General features: G+C 44.7%; 1 protein-coding gene across 4 annotated transcripts in view; it reads right to left on the bottom strand.

The window, feature by feature from the left end:
- Napepld (N-acyl phosphatidylethanolamine phospholipase D) overlaps window positions 1-16,650 on the bottom strand; it is a 34,090-nt gene that overhangs the window by 6,321 nt on the left and 11,119 nt on the right. For all 4 annotated transcript variants that reach the window (XM_021629048.2, XM_021629049.2, XM_060373951.1 and 1 more), the window contains exons 2-4: window positions 11,966-12,275; window positions 4,346-4,992; window positions 1,702-1,816 (exon numbers count right to left, since the gene is read on the bottom strand). In XM_021629048.2, coding sequence (XP_021484723.1) covers window positions 1,702-1,816; window positions 4,346-4,992; window positions 11,966-12,259 — 1,056 coding nt within the window. In that variant the 5' untranslated portion in view covers window positions 12,260-12,275. The remainder of the gene's footprint in view (window positions 1-1,701; window positions 1,817-4,345; window positions 4,993-11,965; window positions 12,276-16,650) is intronic.

The following is a 16,650-nucleotide window of genomic DNA, read 5'->3' as shown; positions in this document are numbered from 1 at the left end:
ATTTAAAAGTATTTAGAAAGTATAGGCTAAACACATCCGGGAAATCCCATCGACTCTGTTTAGCTTATCATTCACACCTTTGTGCTGGTTGAGCAAACTGATAATTGAAAAAGGTTAAAGGGGAGGGGAGATGAGTCTTCATTAAGAGTCTCAGAGGGAACTAAAGATGGGGGCGCAGCATGAACAAATCTGCTGGCCTTTTTCTTTTCTTTGGTTGAGATTTTTGGTGCTGATGTAGCTACCATATTCAAATAGCCCAGGATGGCCTGCAGCTTGTTATATGGAGCGCTTGCAGGCTTCGATTCTTGAAGGCTAGATAGTGAAATGATTCTTGTCGTCTGAGGTTTGCAGCCTCTCCTGATTGCCCCATCTCAGCAAAGAGCATGAGTGACCGCCCAGTCCCTTGAGCTGAGTCGTCATTTCTTTCCAGAGGCTCATAAATACTACTGTCCTATCTAGGTCATTGCCAGAAGACACACACGGAGCACACACACACAGATGGTCTAAGAAACTGCCATCAGACAGCAGCGAGCACACACGACAGCCTCTTCCCAAACGCACACCTGTGCTTCAGATGGGCATGCCTTCCTCCTGGCCCGGTATGTTTTCATTTATTGCTCGGTTCCACCTCCAGCAGCATGGCTAGAGAGCTGCTGGAGTACGCGGGGTTATGTCACCATAAAACAGACACTTTAACTGGGGAATAGGGGAATGAGCAGGGGATATATTAGGTGATTCTGGAACAAGCTGATTAGGAAGAGACCAGGGCAGAAACAAAGCAGAGCGAGAGGGCTAAAAACAGTAAGAAAACACTGGGTCTCTGCAAAGAGGTCCTGGGAGATGAGGGATAGCGAGTGGGCGGGGCGGGAGCCAAGTGAAAGTTGCCTCTAACCCTTTCTAAACTTTGCCAGGTCTCGGATCCAGGAATGAAGAGACAGTGTCGTTAGACTTTGCTGGTCTGAGAACCCAGGCCAGCAGCAGGGCTCTGGGGGTCAATTCCCTAAGGGAACAATCAGCTCTTCTGATTGTGGTCTAGAATAAACCACACTTATCCCAGTGTCTGACAGACAGCAAGCACTGAATCAGTTCACTGAACGGCTAGGCTGTTTCTAGAAAGCTCCACATGCTCCCTTCTCCCACTGCCCTCCACACAACCCTCTCCAGAAGCACTAACTCCTCCGTCCCCAGTGTTTGGTGACCCCTTATGCTCTGTCCTTTCCTCCTCTAGGAGAATACCTTCCTCCTTGCCTGTGGCCTAGTTAAAATTTCCATCTTCCATGAAGCGATTCCAGATCCCTCCCCGTCTTTGAGACCAATTTATCTGCCCGACATGATAGCACTTCCGCCTACCAGAATATAAGCCACACACATGTCTTCTAGCTTCCACTAGAACATACGCCATCTGGAGGGTGGACGCGTGTTTCCTTTCCTACACCACACACAGGTTTGTGGAGAGGCACACACTTTGTTAACGGTGGAAACCAGCCCAGGCGCACCATGCACATCTTATTCCTTCTGTTTTCAGATATCGTTTTACTAGTTACTAGGCTTCTCCCCTCCAGTTCACGTGGTTATTGCAGTAACTGCGGAGTTTGATACCATGGTGTTGTCTCTGAAAGCTAGGGCAAGGCAATACCTAAATCCCACCAACAGCCAAACACAGTCAAAGCTGGGCTCTTTGTTTGCTTACATCAAACTTACCTCGTTAGCTAAGGCAAAAGTTCCCCAGTGAACTGCCACAGATCTCTTCGCTTGGACATCAATGTGAATCCTTACGGCATCTTCTGGGTCGGCATGCTGGTATTTCATAAACCACCTGGTGAAACAGAAAAATGTAAAGGCGAGTAAAGAATCAGAAGCCAAACTCCAGCTACCACAGAATAAGGATATCCTACAAACTGACCAGATGAAAAGCAAGCAAAGGGTTACCATATCAACCCAGGGACCGTGACACACAGCTATGACCCTGCCACTTCACAGGAGGGTCCTAAAGTCAGGCTGGATCACGTTATCAAGACTGTTTCTCAGAAGTAGCATACAGTGTAAAGCGTGCAAACTTTAAAGATAAGGGCAGAAGGCCCACTGCTAGCCAAGGAGTTTTACTTCAGGCATCCTAAAGCTAAATAGTGAGGGGATGGCTGGGCAAAAAGACTCATGAGTGACTACAGATTACGAAGTCCAGAAGGACGGGCTGATGCCTTGGAACCAGCCCAGGCTCCTGAGGCACAGAGCCTCCTGAGGCCCAACACTTGCGGTGGTTGGAAGGTCCGTGGAAAGTTCTCCCCAATTCCCTGAGCACCCATCTCCATGTCTATGGAGTCTCAGCCCTGATCCACCCTATAAAGGAACTGTATCGGCTGAGCTAGACAGTAAATTTATTTTTTTACTCTAGCAATTGAAATGAAAATGTTAGTGCTAAGGAGACAGGCCAGTGACAAATCATTTGGCCCAGCTTGTTCCAGGCTCTGAATTGAGCCCCAGCAACTCAAGCAGGGTTGGGAGCATGGGGTAAATGCTGACTCAGCTACGATGTGGCAGACGGGGGACACCCCAGAAGCAGGAATGAAATATTCAGAAGTTTTCATGAGGAATAAAATAATTTGAATGGATAAAGTAAAATTCAAATACTAACGCTGACAGAATAATTTTTGTTGGGGTCTGTGGTGGTGGTGGTGGCTTTTTGGAACAGATCTTCCTGCTTCAACTTCTAATTTGGGGGGTTAGAGGCACGTACCATCTCATATGGCAAATTATAGTAGTCTTAGTAATTACCAAGAACCCAAAACAGGTAAACCACCCACAATGAGGAAATAAGTACAACTAACTAAATAAATAAAAGAATATATGTTGGGCGCTGGAGAAATGGCTCAGCAGTTGAGAGCACGCTCTATTCTCCCAGAGGTCCTGAGTTCAATTCCCAGCAACCACATGGTGGTTCAAAACCACTTGCACTGAGATCTGCTGCCCTCTTCTGGCTCACAGGTATACATGCAGCTAGACCACTCATATACAAAAAAAATAAATAAATGATTAATTTTAAAAAGAAGAAGAAATGTAAATAAAAGAAAAAATGGTTTGCAGAGCTTAGAGTTAACAAATAAATTTGACAGGGCTGGGGCTAAAGCTCAGTGGTAAGAGTGCTTGCCTGGCATGCCTGGGGCCCTGGATTCAATGCCCAGTTACGGAAAAAGAAAACTGATGAATGGATAGATATCGGATGAGAACAAAAGTCTGGATTTACCCAAGCCATCACGTGTGCACAACTGCTGTGCGATTGAGTCTCAGCTCTGTTGACACTATAGATACACTGCTCGTATTAGAAATACAATGCTGGCAGGGTTGCCTGGACAGCACACGTGTCTGCACGCGGCAGGAAGCAAAGCAAAACATGGGCGGGGGTGGGGGGAAATGCACGCATGTGTATGAGGGCAGGTGCAGGCCAAAGGAAAAATGCAATGACACAGGCATGTGGACAAACGCAGGTGGAAGTCAGAAGAGAACTCACAGGCGTTGATCCTCTCATTCTGATCTTCAGGTCCTGGGGATCAAAAGGGTCCTTCCGGCTTTGCCAAAGTGCCTTTCTTTACCCGTTAATCCATTTCCCCAGCCCTCCACCTTGTTTTAAAGACACTTTCTCTTACTGACCCTGGATGTCACTGATAGGTTAGACTGGCTGGCCAGAGACTGCCTCCCAGCTCTGGAATGACAGGACCGTGCTGTCAGGCATGGCTTTTCACTGCCGGTCACGAGCTTGTGTCCCCAAGCTTGTGCCAGCACTCACTTTATTGCCAGGTAAGAAGCTTCCTGGACCACTTTCTTACCATCTGTTTTGCAGTGCTTTACTTGCACATCTGCTTGACCGAGTTCCCTGAACTCGTATCTCTTTTCCTTAAGGAGACAGTATTAAGGAAAGCAGACAGTTGACAGGTCTTCTGTGGCAGTATGGCTCTCAATTGCCTTCAAAATAAGTGATGAGTACTCGGGGCTGGGAGGGAGAGTAGTGAGGAGTGAGAGAAGATTCTCTGCACGCTGACTGAAATTAAGAACATGGAAAGGACTAGCACTATAGGCCAGCTCCTTGCTTTCTCGCTCTGTGAAGCAGAAGAGATGCAGGGCAGGGATTGGAAATTCCCCATCACAGAATAAAAGCTAATCATCTATAGAGAATCAGCCATGTGGAAAGGAAGAGCAAAAGTGAGTTCTGGTTCCTGGCTACGTAAGCCAGAAGGTATGTAGGCGCTGGCAAGATGTACATGAGACTGCATGTGAATCTGATTTCAGCCTCCACCAGTTATAACCGAGCCCACCACTAAAACCACAACGTGTAAAGTGCGCGTTTACAAACCTTGGTGCATAAGCTCCAATGGGAATCGCTGCAAGGTCAAAAGGACCAAACCTTTTTCCTATCTCTTCAAAAGCAGGGCAGTAGCCAGTATCCCCGGCAAAGAAGAACCGATTCCAAGGCCCTAACACAGACCAGCTGCCCCACAGAACCTTGTTGTCATCCATGAGGGTCCTTTTACACCAGTGCTGGGAAGGCGTTAAGACAAAGGTGACCTTGTCGTGGCCGGGGACGCAATTCTCCTCCCACCAGTCAAGCTCAATCACATTATCACAGCCGCATTTCTGCATCCAGTCGAGAAGGCCCAGAGGCACAAACCACCTCAGCTCACTGCCAAACCGCTCGTTCAAGGCGAGGACAGTGCTGTGGTCCAGGTGGTCATAGTGGTTGTGGCTGATCACGACGGCGTCTATTCGGGGGAGTTCGCCTATCGTACACGGCGGACGGCGGAACCGCTTTGGACCCATGTACTGCGAGGGCGAAGCTCGGGAGCTGAACATGGGATCTGTGAGGAAGATGAGCTCATCCATCTCCACCATCAGCGTTGCGTGTCCCAGCCACGTGACTCTCAAGCCAGCCTCTCTCACTCCAGCTTCTTCGGGGTGACTGACAAAGTACGGCTTCAGCACTGGGAGTTCTTTGTCAAGTTCCTGTACATAGATAGAAAAAAGGAAAAAGCAGCGTTCAGTGGGTGGAAAGCTATTACATCATCACAGAAAATCTTCTGACCTAAATTACAGTGAGAGGAGCTATTTGGGGACAACGGAAGTCATCCCATACACCTGCTGCTTCTGCTCTGCTCCTAAAGATGTGGACCTCGCCTCTTTCTAGATGGGAGCTAATGACAGCAGCTCAGGAATCCTGAATGCAAGAGCAGGAGAAAACATTAAATTTAGAACTCTGACTATTGCTAAGTTTTCTTTCTGACAGCTCTCTTCTGCAGCCCCAGCAGGAGGCTGGCCTAGATGCAGCTGTTTTGCTGCTGTCCCCTCACTGAGCTGATGTACTTGCTGCTGAGAAGCAGCCTCAGAAGCAGGCCAGCCCCTAACACTCACAAACTAAGCTGACTAGCAACTGACGTTTAACCCTTGGATTGCACACATCTTACTTTTGAACGCATAAAATTCAAAGCAAAACCATGTGATGATTCCTGGGGGTCTGGTGGGGGGATCACATCCATGAAGGCATTCCTTACCCTGACAAGGCAGGCTGACACAAGGGAAGGTAAAGGCAGGAGACAATTGTGGGGAGTGTCAAGGGAAGCCTTTTGGAGGCCCACAGGGAATGGCGAGCGAAGCATCCACGACTCCTATGGCTCCTGGAAAGGTCCTGATCCACCGCACACAGTGTCGATCCACCAGGGTCTCCTAGCACACTGGTGAGGTCTCAAAATGGATCCGAGGCTAGGACGGTGTCCGGTGACTGCTACCCCCTTCTTCACGGAAGTCTCCTAAGGTGACCTCGCCCCCAACATCCCCCACATTCTTTAAGTCGCACTAACCTGACCTATCAAAGTACTCATGACTAACTGACTGGCTGTCTCCGTGCCCACTCCATCCATACCCAAGAGCTGTATCAGTCCTCAACAGTACCAAGCCGGACATGATAAGCACCTGGGAAGCTGAGGAAGAAGGGTCAAGAGTTCACGGCTAGCCTTGGTTACTACAAAAAGATGTGCCTATAAAGAAATAATCCAAAAGAATAGTGTACCTACGGTTAAGAGAGAACTCACTCCCCACCGAGATGTCTTCACTGCTCTCTACCATCTGACAAGCCCCATCCCATCTCCCTGCCCAACAATTAGCTACCTGTGGGATGCTCAGCCCTCCCCGAGCGGTGACTCTCCACACACTCTCTATCCCACACACAGGGACACACTTCCTGTTCCTGGACTGAGTTTCAGAACGCTGCATGATTCTGACCTCGTTTCTCAGCTTGCTTTCACCCTGTCAGTCCTCTGAGACTGTAATTAAACTGTACATCCTCCGAGGGACCATCCGTAAGTCTCTGCAGATGGAGTCCCTTGCCCCTGGACGTGCACGCTTCTGTGAACACAAGTCTCCTCTAGGTATTCTGGCTTGAATGTAGACTATCTCTTGTCTTATACAGCTTGGAAACATTTGAAGTACCTAGCTCAGTGACTACAATACGGGATGTGATCAATACAATTTTTTGGATAAATTAATGAACAAATAAATGAATGTTATTTTTTTTCAGTTAATTCTCAAATTTTAAATGAGGGTTTAGAGAAAAATGTCACATTGTATCCTTGCCAAGAAGTAAGAAGGTAAAAAAGTTTAAAAGATGGAAGGGGCAAAAGGAAGAAAGGAAACTAGGGTGCTGGAGCACTGGCTCTGCAGTCGAGGGCCCTTGCTGGCTTTTCAGGGGACCTGGGTTCTGTTCCCAGCACCCACATTAGGGTGCTCACAGCTTCAGTTCCAGCGGCCCCACGGCCTCTTCTAGCCTCTTCCGCCACTGGCAAGCATGTGGTCCACACTCTCGGGTACACACAGTTACAGAAAATAAACAAGTAACTCTTGTAGAGAAAGGGAAGAAATTAATGTAAATTGAACACCTGCTATGTGTTAGGCATAATGCTAGCCACAAAACGATGATGACGATGATGGCATGCTATCTACCATATCAAGTGCTTTACTAAAATATTGCATAAAACAGCATCAGCAATAGCTACCATTCATAAGGATTTTACTGTTTAGACACTACATTAATTCATAAAAAAAAGACGTAGATTTAACACAGATCAAAACACTAGAGGTAAAAGCCACCTTAGCAAAGAATTACACAGAATTACCCTTACACAGGTCAGCCAAGGGTCTCTGTGCGTACCTTCTCCAATCAGCATAAGTACTCCAATTAATTGTGTGTGCACCTGTATGTGTGTGTGCGTGTGTGTGTGTGTGTGTGTGTTCACGAAGGCATGCACAGGAGTGTTTGTGCATGTGTGCATGTGTGTTGCTGCAGATTGAACTCATACATGCTAAGCATGTGGCTGACTACTAACCTACACCCCCCCCCCCAAGTCCACATTTACCCTTTTGAAAGCAAGAGCTTAGGGAATAAGTGTGCAGAATAAGAGGAGATAAGACCACAAAAACCCAAAGAACCCTGGGGATAGTGGGTGTGTCCGTCATCTTCATTGTGGTGATCTGCTCTGTATGCCCCAATGTTACAACTCATCAAATTCTACACTGTAAATACGTGGAACCGGTGTTCCACCTTAAAATGTTTAAGCAGAACGACATGAAACAGTGTGCTGAAATAGCTGGAAAGCGGTAATCCCTAGAAACTAACGCACTTTGGTTTTGCTCTAGTTTGAAGGGCACCTGAAGCTCGGCATTAGCGTTGTCTGAATGCTTCTGGGAGATGAGGCCCACATCGTTAGCGGTCTCAATCTAGTTGCCAAGGTTATTAAGACATCGGTGTGGACTTATTGTTTCCAGGGGACAGAGGAGAGCAAAAGAATCAGGTCGGAGGGTGATGACTAAAGGGCAAAGTACTATATTTGGAAATAACAGATGATTGTGTGTAGTTGCATATATTTGTGAACATAATAAGAACCACTAAATTGTATGTTTAATGGGGTTTTATACTATGTAAATTATTGCACAGTAAAGCTTTTTGTAAAAAAAAAAAAAATTAGTGAAATGAGTTCTGAACACTTTTCTCTGCTGTGGTGTCTGAATGAGGTGCCCTCCCATACACTGAAGACTTGGTTCCCAGCTGGTGACACTATTTGGGTAGCTTTAGGAGGTGTGGCCTTGCTGGAGCCGGTGTGTCACTGGGCGTGGGCTTTGAGGTTTCCAAGCTGGGAACCATCCCCAGCCCTCTCTGCTCCCCTCTCAGGTGGTCCTGCTGCTCTACCTGAATGCGGCCATGCTCTCTACCATGATGACGGAGCCTCTGGAGCCATAAGTCCAGATAACCCTTTCCTTTGATAAGATGCCGTGGCCCTGGCTTTATCATGACAACAGAACAGTAACCAATACATCTATGCATCTTCCTTCACACTCTGCTTCTCTCATGACAAAGTGCCAACTCATCTTTACAAATTTACTCCCTGGCAGCTTCCTCAGGAAACTCAAACAAATGTAACCTACAACTGAGCAACCAAAAAAAAAAAAATCAAAACCAAAACAGAAAAAAAAAATGTATTTTTTTTTCTGGTATTTCAGATGACTGAGTGGGTCAAATGCTTGTTACATGAACATGAAGATCTGAGTTCAGATTCCCACGAGATTCCCAAAATCCCCAAAAAGCTGGGCATGGCATGTCTGTGACCTCAGCACTCTATGGGAGAAAAATAGCATTCCCGAAGCTCACGGGCTGGCCAGCCTTGATAAATCAGTGAGCTCCAGGTTCAAGGACAGACTGCCTCAGAAACAAAGGTGGAGAATGACTAAGAGAGACACCCAAAGGCACTTTCCGGCCTCCACACACATATGTACATATAAACACACACACACATACATGGGTATGCACCCACATGTACATAACCAGAAAAGGAATGAATGATTTATAAACTTTTCATCCCAACAAAGAGTTTGGAAAAGCATGTTGAACAGGAGGTGGAAGGAAAGGGGTTTTTGATTTCTTGAAGAAAGTGAGGTTTGTTTGTTTGTTTGTTGTTTGTTTGGCTAGATCAAGATTTTCTTGGCTAATTTTCCTTCATGGGAGCTACAAAGGGGAAACCATAAGGCCCATAATTAAGAAGCAGATTAGTACGTTTTGCTTTTCTTGAGAAAAAGGAAAAATCCAAATGGTCACTGTGCCAGGTCATGTTCACCTTTAGCCAGATGCTAAGGACACCGCCTTTCCTATTGCCATGACAAAACACCACAACCACAACCACAACCAAGGCAACTTACAGAAGAAATAGTTTATCAGGCTTACAGTTCTAGGCAGTGAGTCTGTGACCATCATGGTGGAGAGCGTAGCTGCAGATACGCAAGCACAACACCGGAGCGGTAGCTGAGAACTTGAGCCATTCTCATTCAAAGCACCACATGCTCCACATGATTGAACACTGTGCCGGGTATGTCTGTCATCTTAGTGGTAAACAGACAAGGCAGGGAGGGGTCATTGAACTTACATTATATGTAGAGCTCATACAAGATAGGTGTTCTACCCAGGAGCAGCAGTCAGGTCTTCCTGGCTTAAATCACCTCTTCTCACTAAACCGTTTCCTTCAAGGAACAAATTATATTAAGTCACACTAAAGCTAAATAAAATGCCACACTGAGATGGTGCTTCTACCTTAAGACACCTGCTCCCCCATGCAGCTCACGTAAAAACTGCAACACAGTTGTTTTGAGGTATACAGACTTTGGTCCCAGGTAGTGGCAGTAAGCTGTGGGCTGTTTTCGCAGGGAATGCAAGTGACCCCGTGATTTGGTGATTTGGTGGTGAAAGTAAATACTTCTCTAGTCATCCAAATCTACCCTCTGCAGGGACAGACTTTCATGGGGAACGTTTTATGGTCCAAACGAACAACTATTTTAGATAATGTGCCATTTTAGACATCCAGGCCAAATCCTATTATAAGCAAGTCTTTAGTCTCTGGTTGTACTGGATTTTTTTCCTGTACCCACTGAATAAATACAAAGACTACCTAGTCATTCTGGAACAAAATGATGGATGGAATTTTCCAAAGAGTGAATAAGGAAAATTTCTACAACTGAAGAAAGTATAGAAAATGTATTTTCAGACTGAAAACACACCTACTGACTGGCTACAGGAATAAATAAAAAAACAAGATGCCATGGTGAAATTTTAGAAAACAAGTACCAAAGAGATGGCTGAGTTTGTTCAGTTTGGGAGGTTTCAGTCCATGATCAAGTGGCTCTATTGCTCTGGGCCTGTGAGGGGCAGCACCTCCCGGCAGGGATTTACAATGCAGTAAGGCCCTTACACCTCCCTAACCAGAAAAGAAAAGGAGGGGAAAGGGATGAGAATCCCCATATCACCCTCAAGGGCACACCCCCAGTGGCAAAAGCCCTCCCCACTCGCCCCTAACTCTGACTGTTTCCACTAATTCCCACTAGCATGAGGCTTAGGAATAAGCCTTTAACACGTGAGCTGTGGGGGTCAAGTAAGATTTAAATCACAGAAGAAGAGCTCATGGGCCTGGGATAGAAATAAAGTCACACAGTCAGTGAAGAGCATAAAACTGGTTCCCAAACTAGTTTTTGTATCCAGCTATGTTGTGGCAGCCTGTTCCCCAATTTTGACAGGCTCCTCCACCTAATGAAACTCAAGAAGTCTCTCTCTCCCTCCCTCTTTAAAATGCTGCCAAGTATTGTTTCTCCTCCCCTCTATTGGTGATTCTGAGTCACAGTAACACTCAGACAAGGTCACAGAGCCAACAACAGTGCAAAGCAACAACAGCCTCTGAACAACATGTGGCCTGTGAGCTGACACACTGTCCTAATGTTCCAGAAGAGACAGGTACCCAGAATGGCCCAGCAAAGAAACTCTTTCTCACCAGGCATCTAAATGTATCCTGCTTATGACCCACTTTATTTAGACCTATTGATTAATGTATATACACATTAATCATATGTTTCTTTTACAGCATTTTCAGCTATACAGGCAAACAAATACAATACACTATAGTATGATATAAATGGCATAATATATAATTATTCTTTGTAAATATTATTTTCCTTTCCAAGTAATGACCCCTTGAGTCTGTGATCTGCTCATTAAAGGTTAGCCTCCAAGAAAACGACCTCCAGAAATCTGATAAAATGAGTTGAGCACAGGTCTTGGTTCCTCACCTACTTCCCCTGGTTTTGTTTCTGTTTGCTGTTTGGGGATTTGGGGAACTCTAGCCACACTAGGGTAAAAGCTCATCCTTTCAGCAATTTTTAAAAATGTGTTTAAACACAAAGTTACAGTTATCCCTGAATTAAGGGAAGCCAGCATGCTTCCTTGATCTAATTCTAGGCTTTTACTGAAGACAAGGAGGAATTAAGGCAGGTAAACGAAATACAGTGAAATACATAAATGATAATACATAAATGAAATACATACTAGAACAGTGCAAAGACGTTTTTCTTCCAGATTATACTGAATTCATTTTAAGTGGTATATTCAAAGATATGAGTCCCCTTTGGGGTCTTTTTAATACCCTGCCTTTAAGAAGAAAAGCGTCACCTCATATTCCAAACTCTTATCAGGCTGTTGATTTCCTGGAATGCAACGTGCATGTTCTCATCTCCCTAATTTGGTTCACACAATCACTTACCTGGAAAACCGCTGCAAAACAGTCTTCTAGGACAGCACACATACTCTTGAAGCCATCTCCAACCCCAACCAGTCAGAACTGACCACTCCGCCCCTCTGTTTCTATAGCACTCCATGCCAACCTCCGGCTGTACACCGGAAGGATCGTTTACACATGTCCCGTGCCACTGAACAGGAACTTGAGGACATAGTCACAGCCTTCATTTGTCTCTTCAAAACTTACCATTATGTCTCATTATAGAGAAGCAGCTCAAATGCCAAACAGAGGGTTGTAACTCACACACACAAAAAACCTAAGTTACATACATGTATTTAAATTATTAACAAACCATTCAAAAACAGCTAAATGCTGCCTACCTCTTTGGAACCTGGAACACTGCTATGATTTTTCTCCATTATCACCCATCTAAGAATATTTGGGATAGAGATGTTTTTCCATGTTGGCCATGGGTTAACAAATCTCCCATCTTTTCCTTTCTTCGATTTAGTTACATCTTCCTCTAGTCTGTAATCCAGTTTGAAGCTTTTCCTGGAAAACCTAGAAGACATACTTCCTTCTGAATTCTGTACTGAATTTTGGCGCTTTCTTACTGTTTCTTTAGGATATTGGTAGCTTGTTGTTGGAGACTGGCTGTTTTCATTTTCATCCATGCCCTTGGGTGAGACGCTTTAAAAAGGAAAATAAAAAGGAAAAGGGAGATTACCAAGTTTAACAAAAAGCCATTAAAGTATATTAGATAGTATCATTCTCAGCCAGCAGTTCCTCAGCCTTATAAGAATATTACGTCTGTATTAATTCAAAATTTCTTGCTGCAAAACACACTTTTAAGATTCAGTATTACACATGAACTCCGTTGCCTGCTTTCCCATCACTTCCCTCAGTTCTGATGGGACTTGATGTGCCGGGGGGGGGGGACACAGATGAGGGGGGTGTGGTATCATAGGACTACCCTTTTCTGAGGAGTAGGGGAGGGGAGACAGGGGAAAAGAGAGGGAGGGTGGGACTAGGAGGAAAGGAGGGAGGGGGCTATGATTGGGATGAAAAGTGAATAAAATAATTTTTAAAAAGATCCAGTATTATTGCTTGCTAAAAAGAGAAAAGATGTCTGCCTTCCCTATAGGCATGCTAGCCAAGCCTTTCAAAAATCCCTTCACTGTTGTAAGCTAAAACATTATTTCCCTAGCCAGCATTTAGCCATAAAATTGTCTGTTTCAATGACTTTCTACAGAGTAAACAGAAGCTCTACTATTATCTGGATAAAAAGCACACATACCCCTCCCCAAAAAAGGCTCAAGCGTTAGAAGCTTGGTTCCCAGCTGAGCTGTGGTCAGGGGTGGAGCGTCTGTGAGGTGCCCAAATCGTGGGGTCTCTGCCTTCATCAACAAAGTGAGTAACAGATGGATCCAAAATCTCAATGGACCATGAGAGCTGCAGCAATTGGGAAAACTGGGGCCTGCTAGGTCGAGGTGTGTAATGGAAAGTTTTGGTGTCTTTAAAAACTCAGTTATGTTACTGTAAACATGCTTTTGTTTTAATCCCAGGCGTGGATATGCAGCCGCTGGAGACTGTCCACAGCAGCAAACTATTTGCCTCGTGCAGGCTCTGAGAGGGACTGGAGTAGAGAAGGGAGGTGGAGGCATAGGAAACATACATAAAATAGTTTTAAAAGATACGCCAACAGACGGGAGTGACAAGGGGTGTACGCTGGGAAGGAGACCATGTTCCTGCCTCTCCCTAGCCGCCTCTGCTCCACCATGCCCTTTTGCCATGCTCTCGGCCTCCCCACAGGCCCAGAAACATGGAACCCTCTACCCTGGACCAAAACCTCTGTGAACCACAACAGAGACTTGCTCTTTTAAAATTGCTTCCCTCAGGCCCACGTCACAGGAAAAAAAAAACAAAAGACCAACAGGAGCACCTTTCCGTATCCATATTTTTGTAACTACAAATGTTCTTAAGAGTAAAGAGCCTCTTAGTTTCCTAAAGATGTCTCAACAATTCAAGTGTCTCACATAGAGCCCTGCTAAGACTCATTTTATACTAATGAAAATCTGTCAGTTGAGCCATCTCTCCAGCCCTCAAAATGCATATTATGATGAAAAAAAAATGATCAGGTTTATAACTTATCACATATAATAACAGTATATAAGCCTTATGTGTTTGTGAGTCATTCAAGAAGAATGTATGACTTATATAACTACATGCAAGATAACAACTACCTGCTCTCAATAAAGATCAGTATTAATCATAAAGAAAAAAAAATCTGTTACCTATTCCCCTAGACACTGTGATGAGTTGACCTGCCAAGGGAGGAGGCAGCACATTAACTTAGTAACAACAAAAACTGTAAGTAATTCAGACTTAAAACTGCCAAGACACTGCAGTGTCCTAGCTTTGCGTAAATTTCCCACCTTTCCTTCCCTTTGATTTTCCTGTCTGTAAAATGGAGATAAAGGCATGTTTGGCTCCTCGGGTTACTGAGAAGCCAATGAAAGCGCATGGAGACTTAGGCTCACGCCAGCTCAGGGACATTGGCTGCTACCATTGCCCATACTCAAGGCCCTGACATGCTGGGTTGTGAATTATGCAGGCCTAGGGATATTTAGAAGTGGAAAATAATAACACATTAAAAGTATGAAGTCACTTTGAAGAACTTCATTGCCGTCCTATTGATTGTACTAAGCAAACAAACACTTGCTTTCTAATTGGTTTAGGATCAATGCATGCATAATTACACACCCTATAACTCTTTAAAAAAAAAAAAAGCACAGATAACAGAAAACCAAATGTTATTTTTCATGGCTGCAGGGATGATGAAATACAAAGATGTCTGAGGAAGAAAAGGAAATAGCACACTCCCCAGGAAAACGTACATAGCCCCAATTTTGTTTCTCTAATGTGAGGATAAATAGTCAACCATCTGGAGAGTAATCACTGATGAAAAGAAGCCGCAGCTAACAAATGCCCAAGCACCCAGTGCTGCTCAGCCACCTCTCTGCCACTGCTCTCCAGGAGCGCGCCTGGCAGCTGAGAGAGGGGCCCTGGGCTTCCTGCCTTAGGCAGACAGCCTTTCTAGCCCTTTTTCTCACCTGTAAAATACCTACGTACCCTTGGAGGTTTCAAAGGATTAGATGATATAACGTGCATTAAGTGTGTGGCAAACACAAACGCTAATTCTTTTTTGCTCTTAAGAGTGTTCTGGGCACACTGGCGACTCAGTTCTCACAGACTCACTTTTTATGTCTTCATATTTAGGTCTAGATTGAGGCTTTTACAAAAGCAAAGGCAGCTTCTAGCCGTTAAAATCCAGTTTGTTTATCAGACAAGGCATGTCGGTTTAGCTAGCTTACATCACTATACAGACAGATCACACATCTCGTAAGAAGAGCTTGCCTCATGCTACCTTTTGAACAGCTTCTGAGATATGCACTTGTTACATCTCTACTTACACCTCTCTATTTACACACCTCTTAATATAGATGTATATTGCAACTGTACTTAATAATTAAACGACATAGTTTTAAAAAAGAAAGCAATATAAAGCAGAAAAGAATGAGTGTTTTGCTTCAAAGACCAAAAAAACTACATCTAAGTTAGGTTTAGGGGACAATACTTAGCAGTCTCATGTAGCTAGGACATACAAGGCTAGAAAGGTTCGTTCAGAAATGGAGCCACCCTTCGCACCTGGACTGCCGCAGGAGGAAGGTTTGTCTACACTGTCGGCAACCATAGAACACTGACGATGCTTAAAGGGGGTTCTTCAGGAAAGACAGCTCTGCTAACAGGAAACTAGAACCAGGGGTCTGGGCGTGGCGGCACACACCTCTGATCCCAGCACTTAGGAGGCAGAGACAGGTGGATCTCTGTGAGTTCAAAGCCAGCCTGGTCTACATAACGAATTCCCGGACAAGGCTACATAAGAGAGAGACTCTGTCTCAAACAAAAATAAACAAACACCAACCCTGGAGCAAGAGGGGTGGATTACTGAGTAGAAAACTGAAACCTTAATATATACATATATATACATATATATATATATATATATATATATATATATATATAAACAAAAACAAAAACCTGAAACCTAGAACACCCAGTCACAGCACAGCGCCCGGCTACAAGTTCAGACATTTCATGTAAATTAAGTCTCTCGGGAAGCCCTCATGTTAGGTAGCATAAGCACCAGTTTTTTAATTGAAGTACTCACAAGCAGAAAGCCCAATCAACTAAAAAAAAAAAAAAAAAAAAAGCGATAACAGCAGTAAGAGGAAAAAAATCATTAGAATAAATCCAAGAGTCAAGAAGTTGAAGTCAGTAAGATGTGGGAGTACCTGGGTGGCCGGAGATTTTGTAAACTTTGGGGGTGAGATAGTAAAATAAAGCGGTCACACCTGGCTGCACCCATGCAAGGCGGACTTCTGATATGAAATAGGGGGTGACACCACGGGGAAGCAAGACTCCAAGTACAGAAGTCAGTGCACCTGATGGAAATGGATAATCATGGGATCCAAGCTGCTATGGGGGCCTCAGAGAGTGACAGTGAGCGGCACAGGAGAGTCAAATGAGAGGTGAAGATACACTGAGTGATGTTTGTCCCCGAGACAATTTGGTTTTCCCAGGTGTCTGCTCATTTTCCTACCCCTGATTCACTCAGGTTTTCACCCTAATCAATCTATAGAATAGGTCTCATACCAAAGTCCATCCTTGCTTTATACCTCCCATGACCCCACATACATAAAATCTTCATTGTTGGTTGGGTTTTTTGTTTTGTTTTGTTTTTAATAATGCAGACAAAACAAAAGAGGAAGGCCCTGAGGGTTTCTCCTGCAAAAGTCAGCAATCAGAAAGGCTGGCGTTTCTGGCCCTGCCCGTGCTCCCCTTGCCTCCACACACCAGTCCTTCCCCTGTTTCTCCCGATGTGTTGGCTCCTACCATTAGGCCACCAAATGCCTCTACAGGAATTTTACTTGCGATTTTCTAGCACCTGTGGGATGGGAGAGGGGTGCAGGAAAATTAGTAGTCACAGGATTATCTGCTGCTT

This window comes from Meriones unguiculatus, chromosome 21, assembly GCF_030254825.1.
Source record: "Meriones unguiculatus strain TT.TT164.6M chromosome 21, Bangor_MerUng_6.1, whole genome shotgun sequence".
Lineage (NCBI taxonomy): Eukaryota > Metazoa > Chordata > Mammalia > Rodentia > Muridae > Meriones > Meriones unguiculatus.
This window is presented reverse-complemented; position numbering and strand designations above follow the sequence as displayed.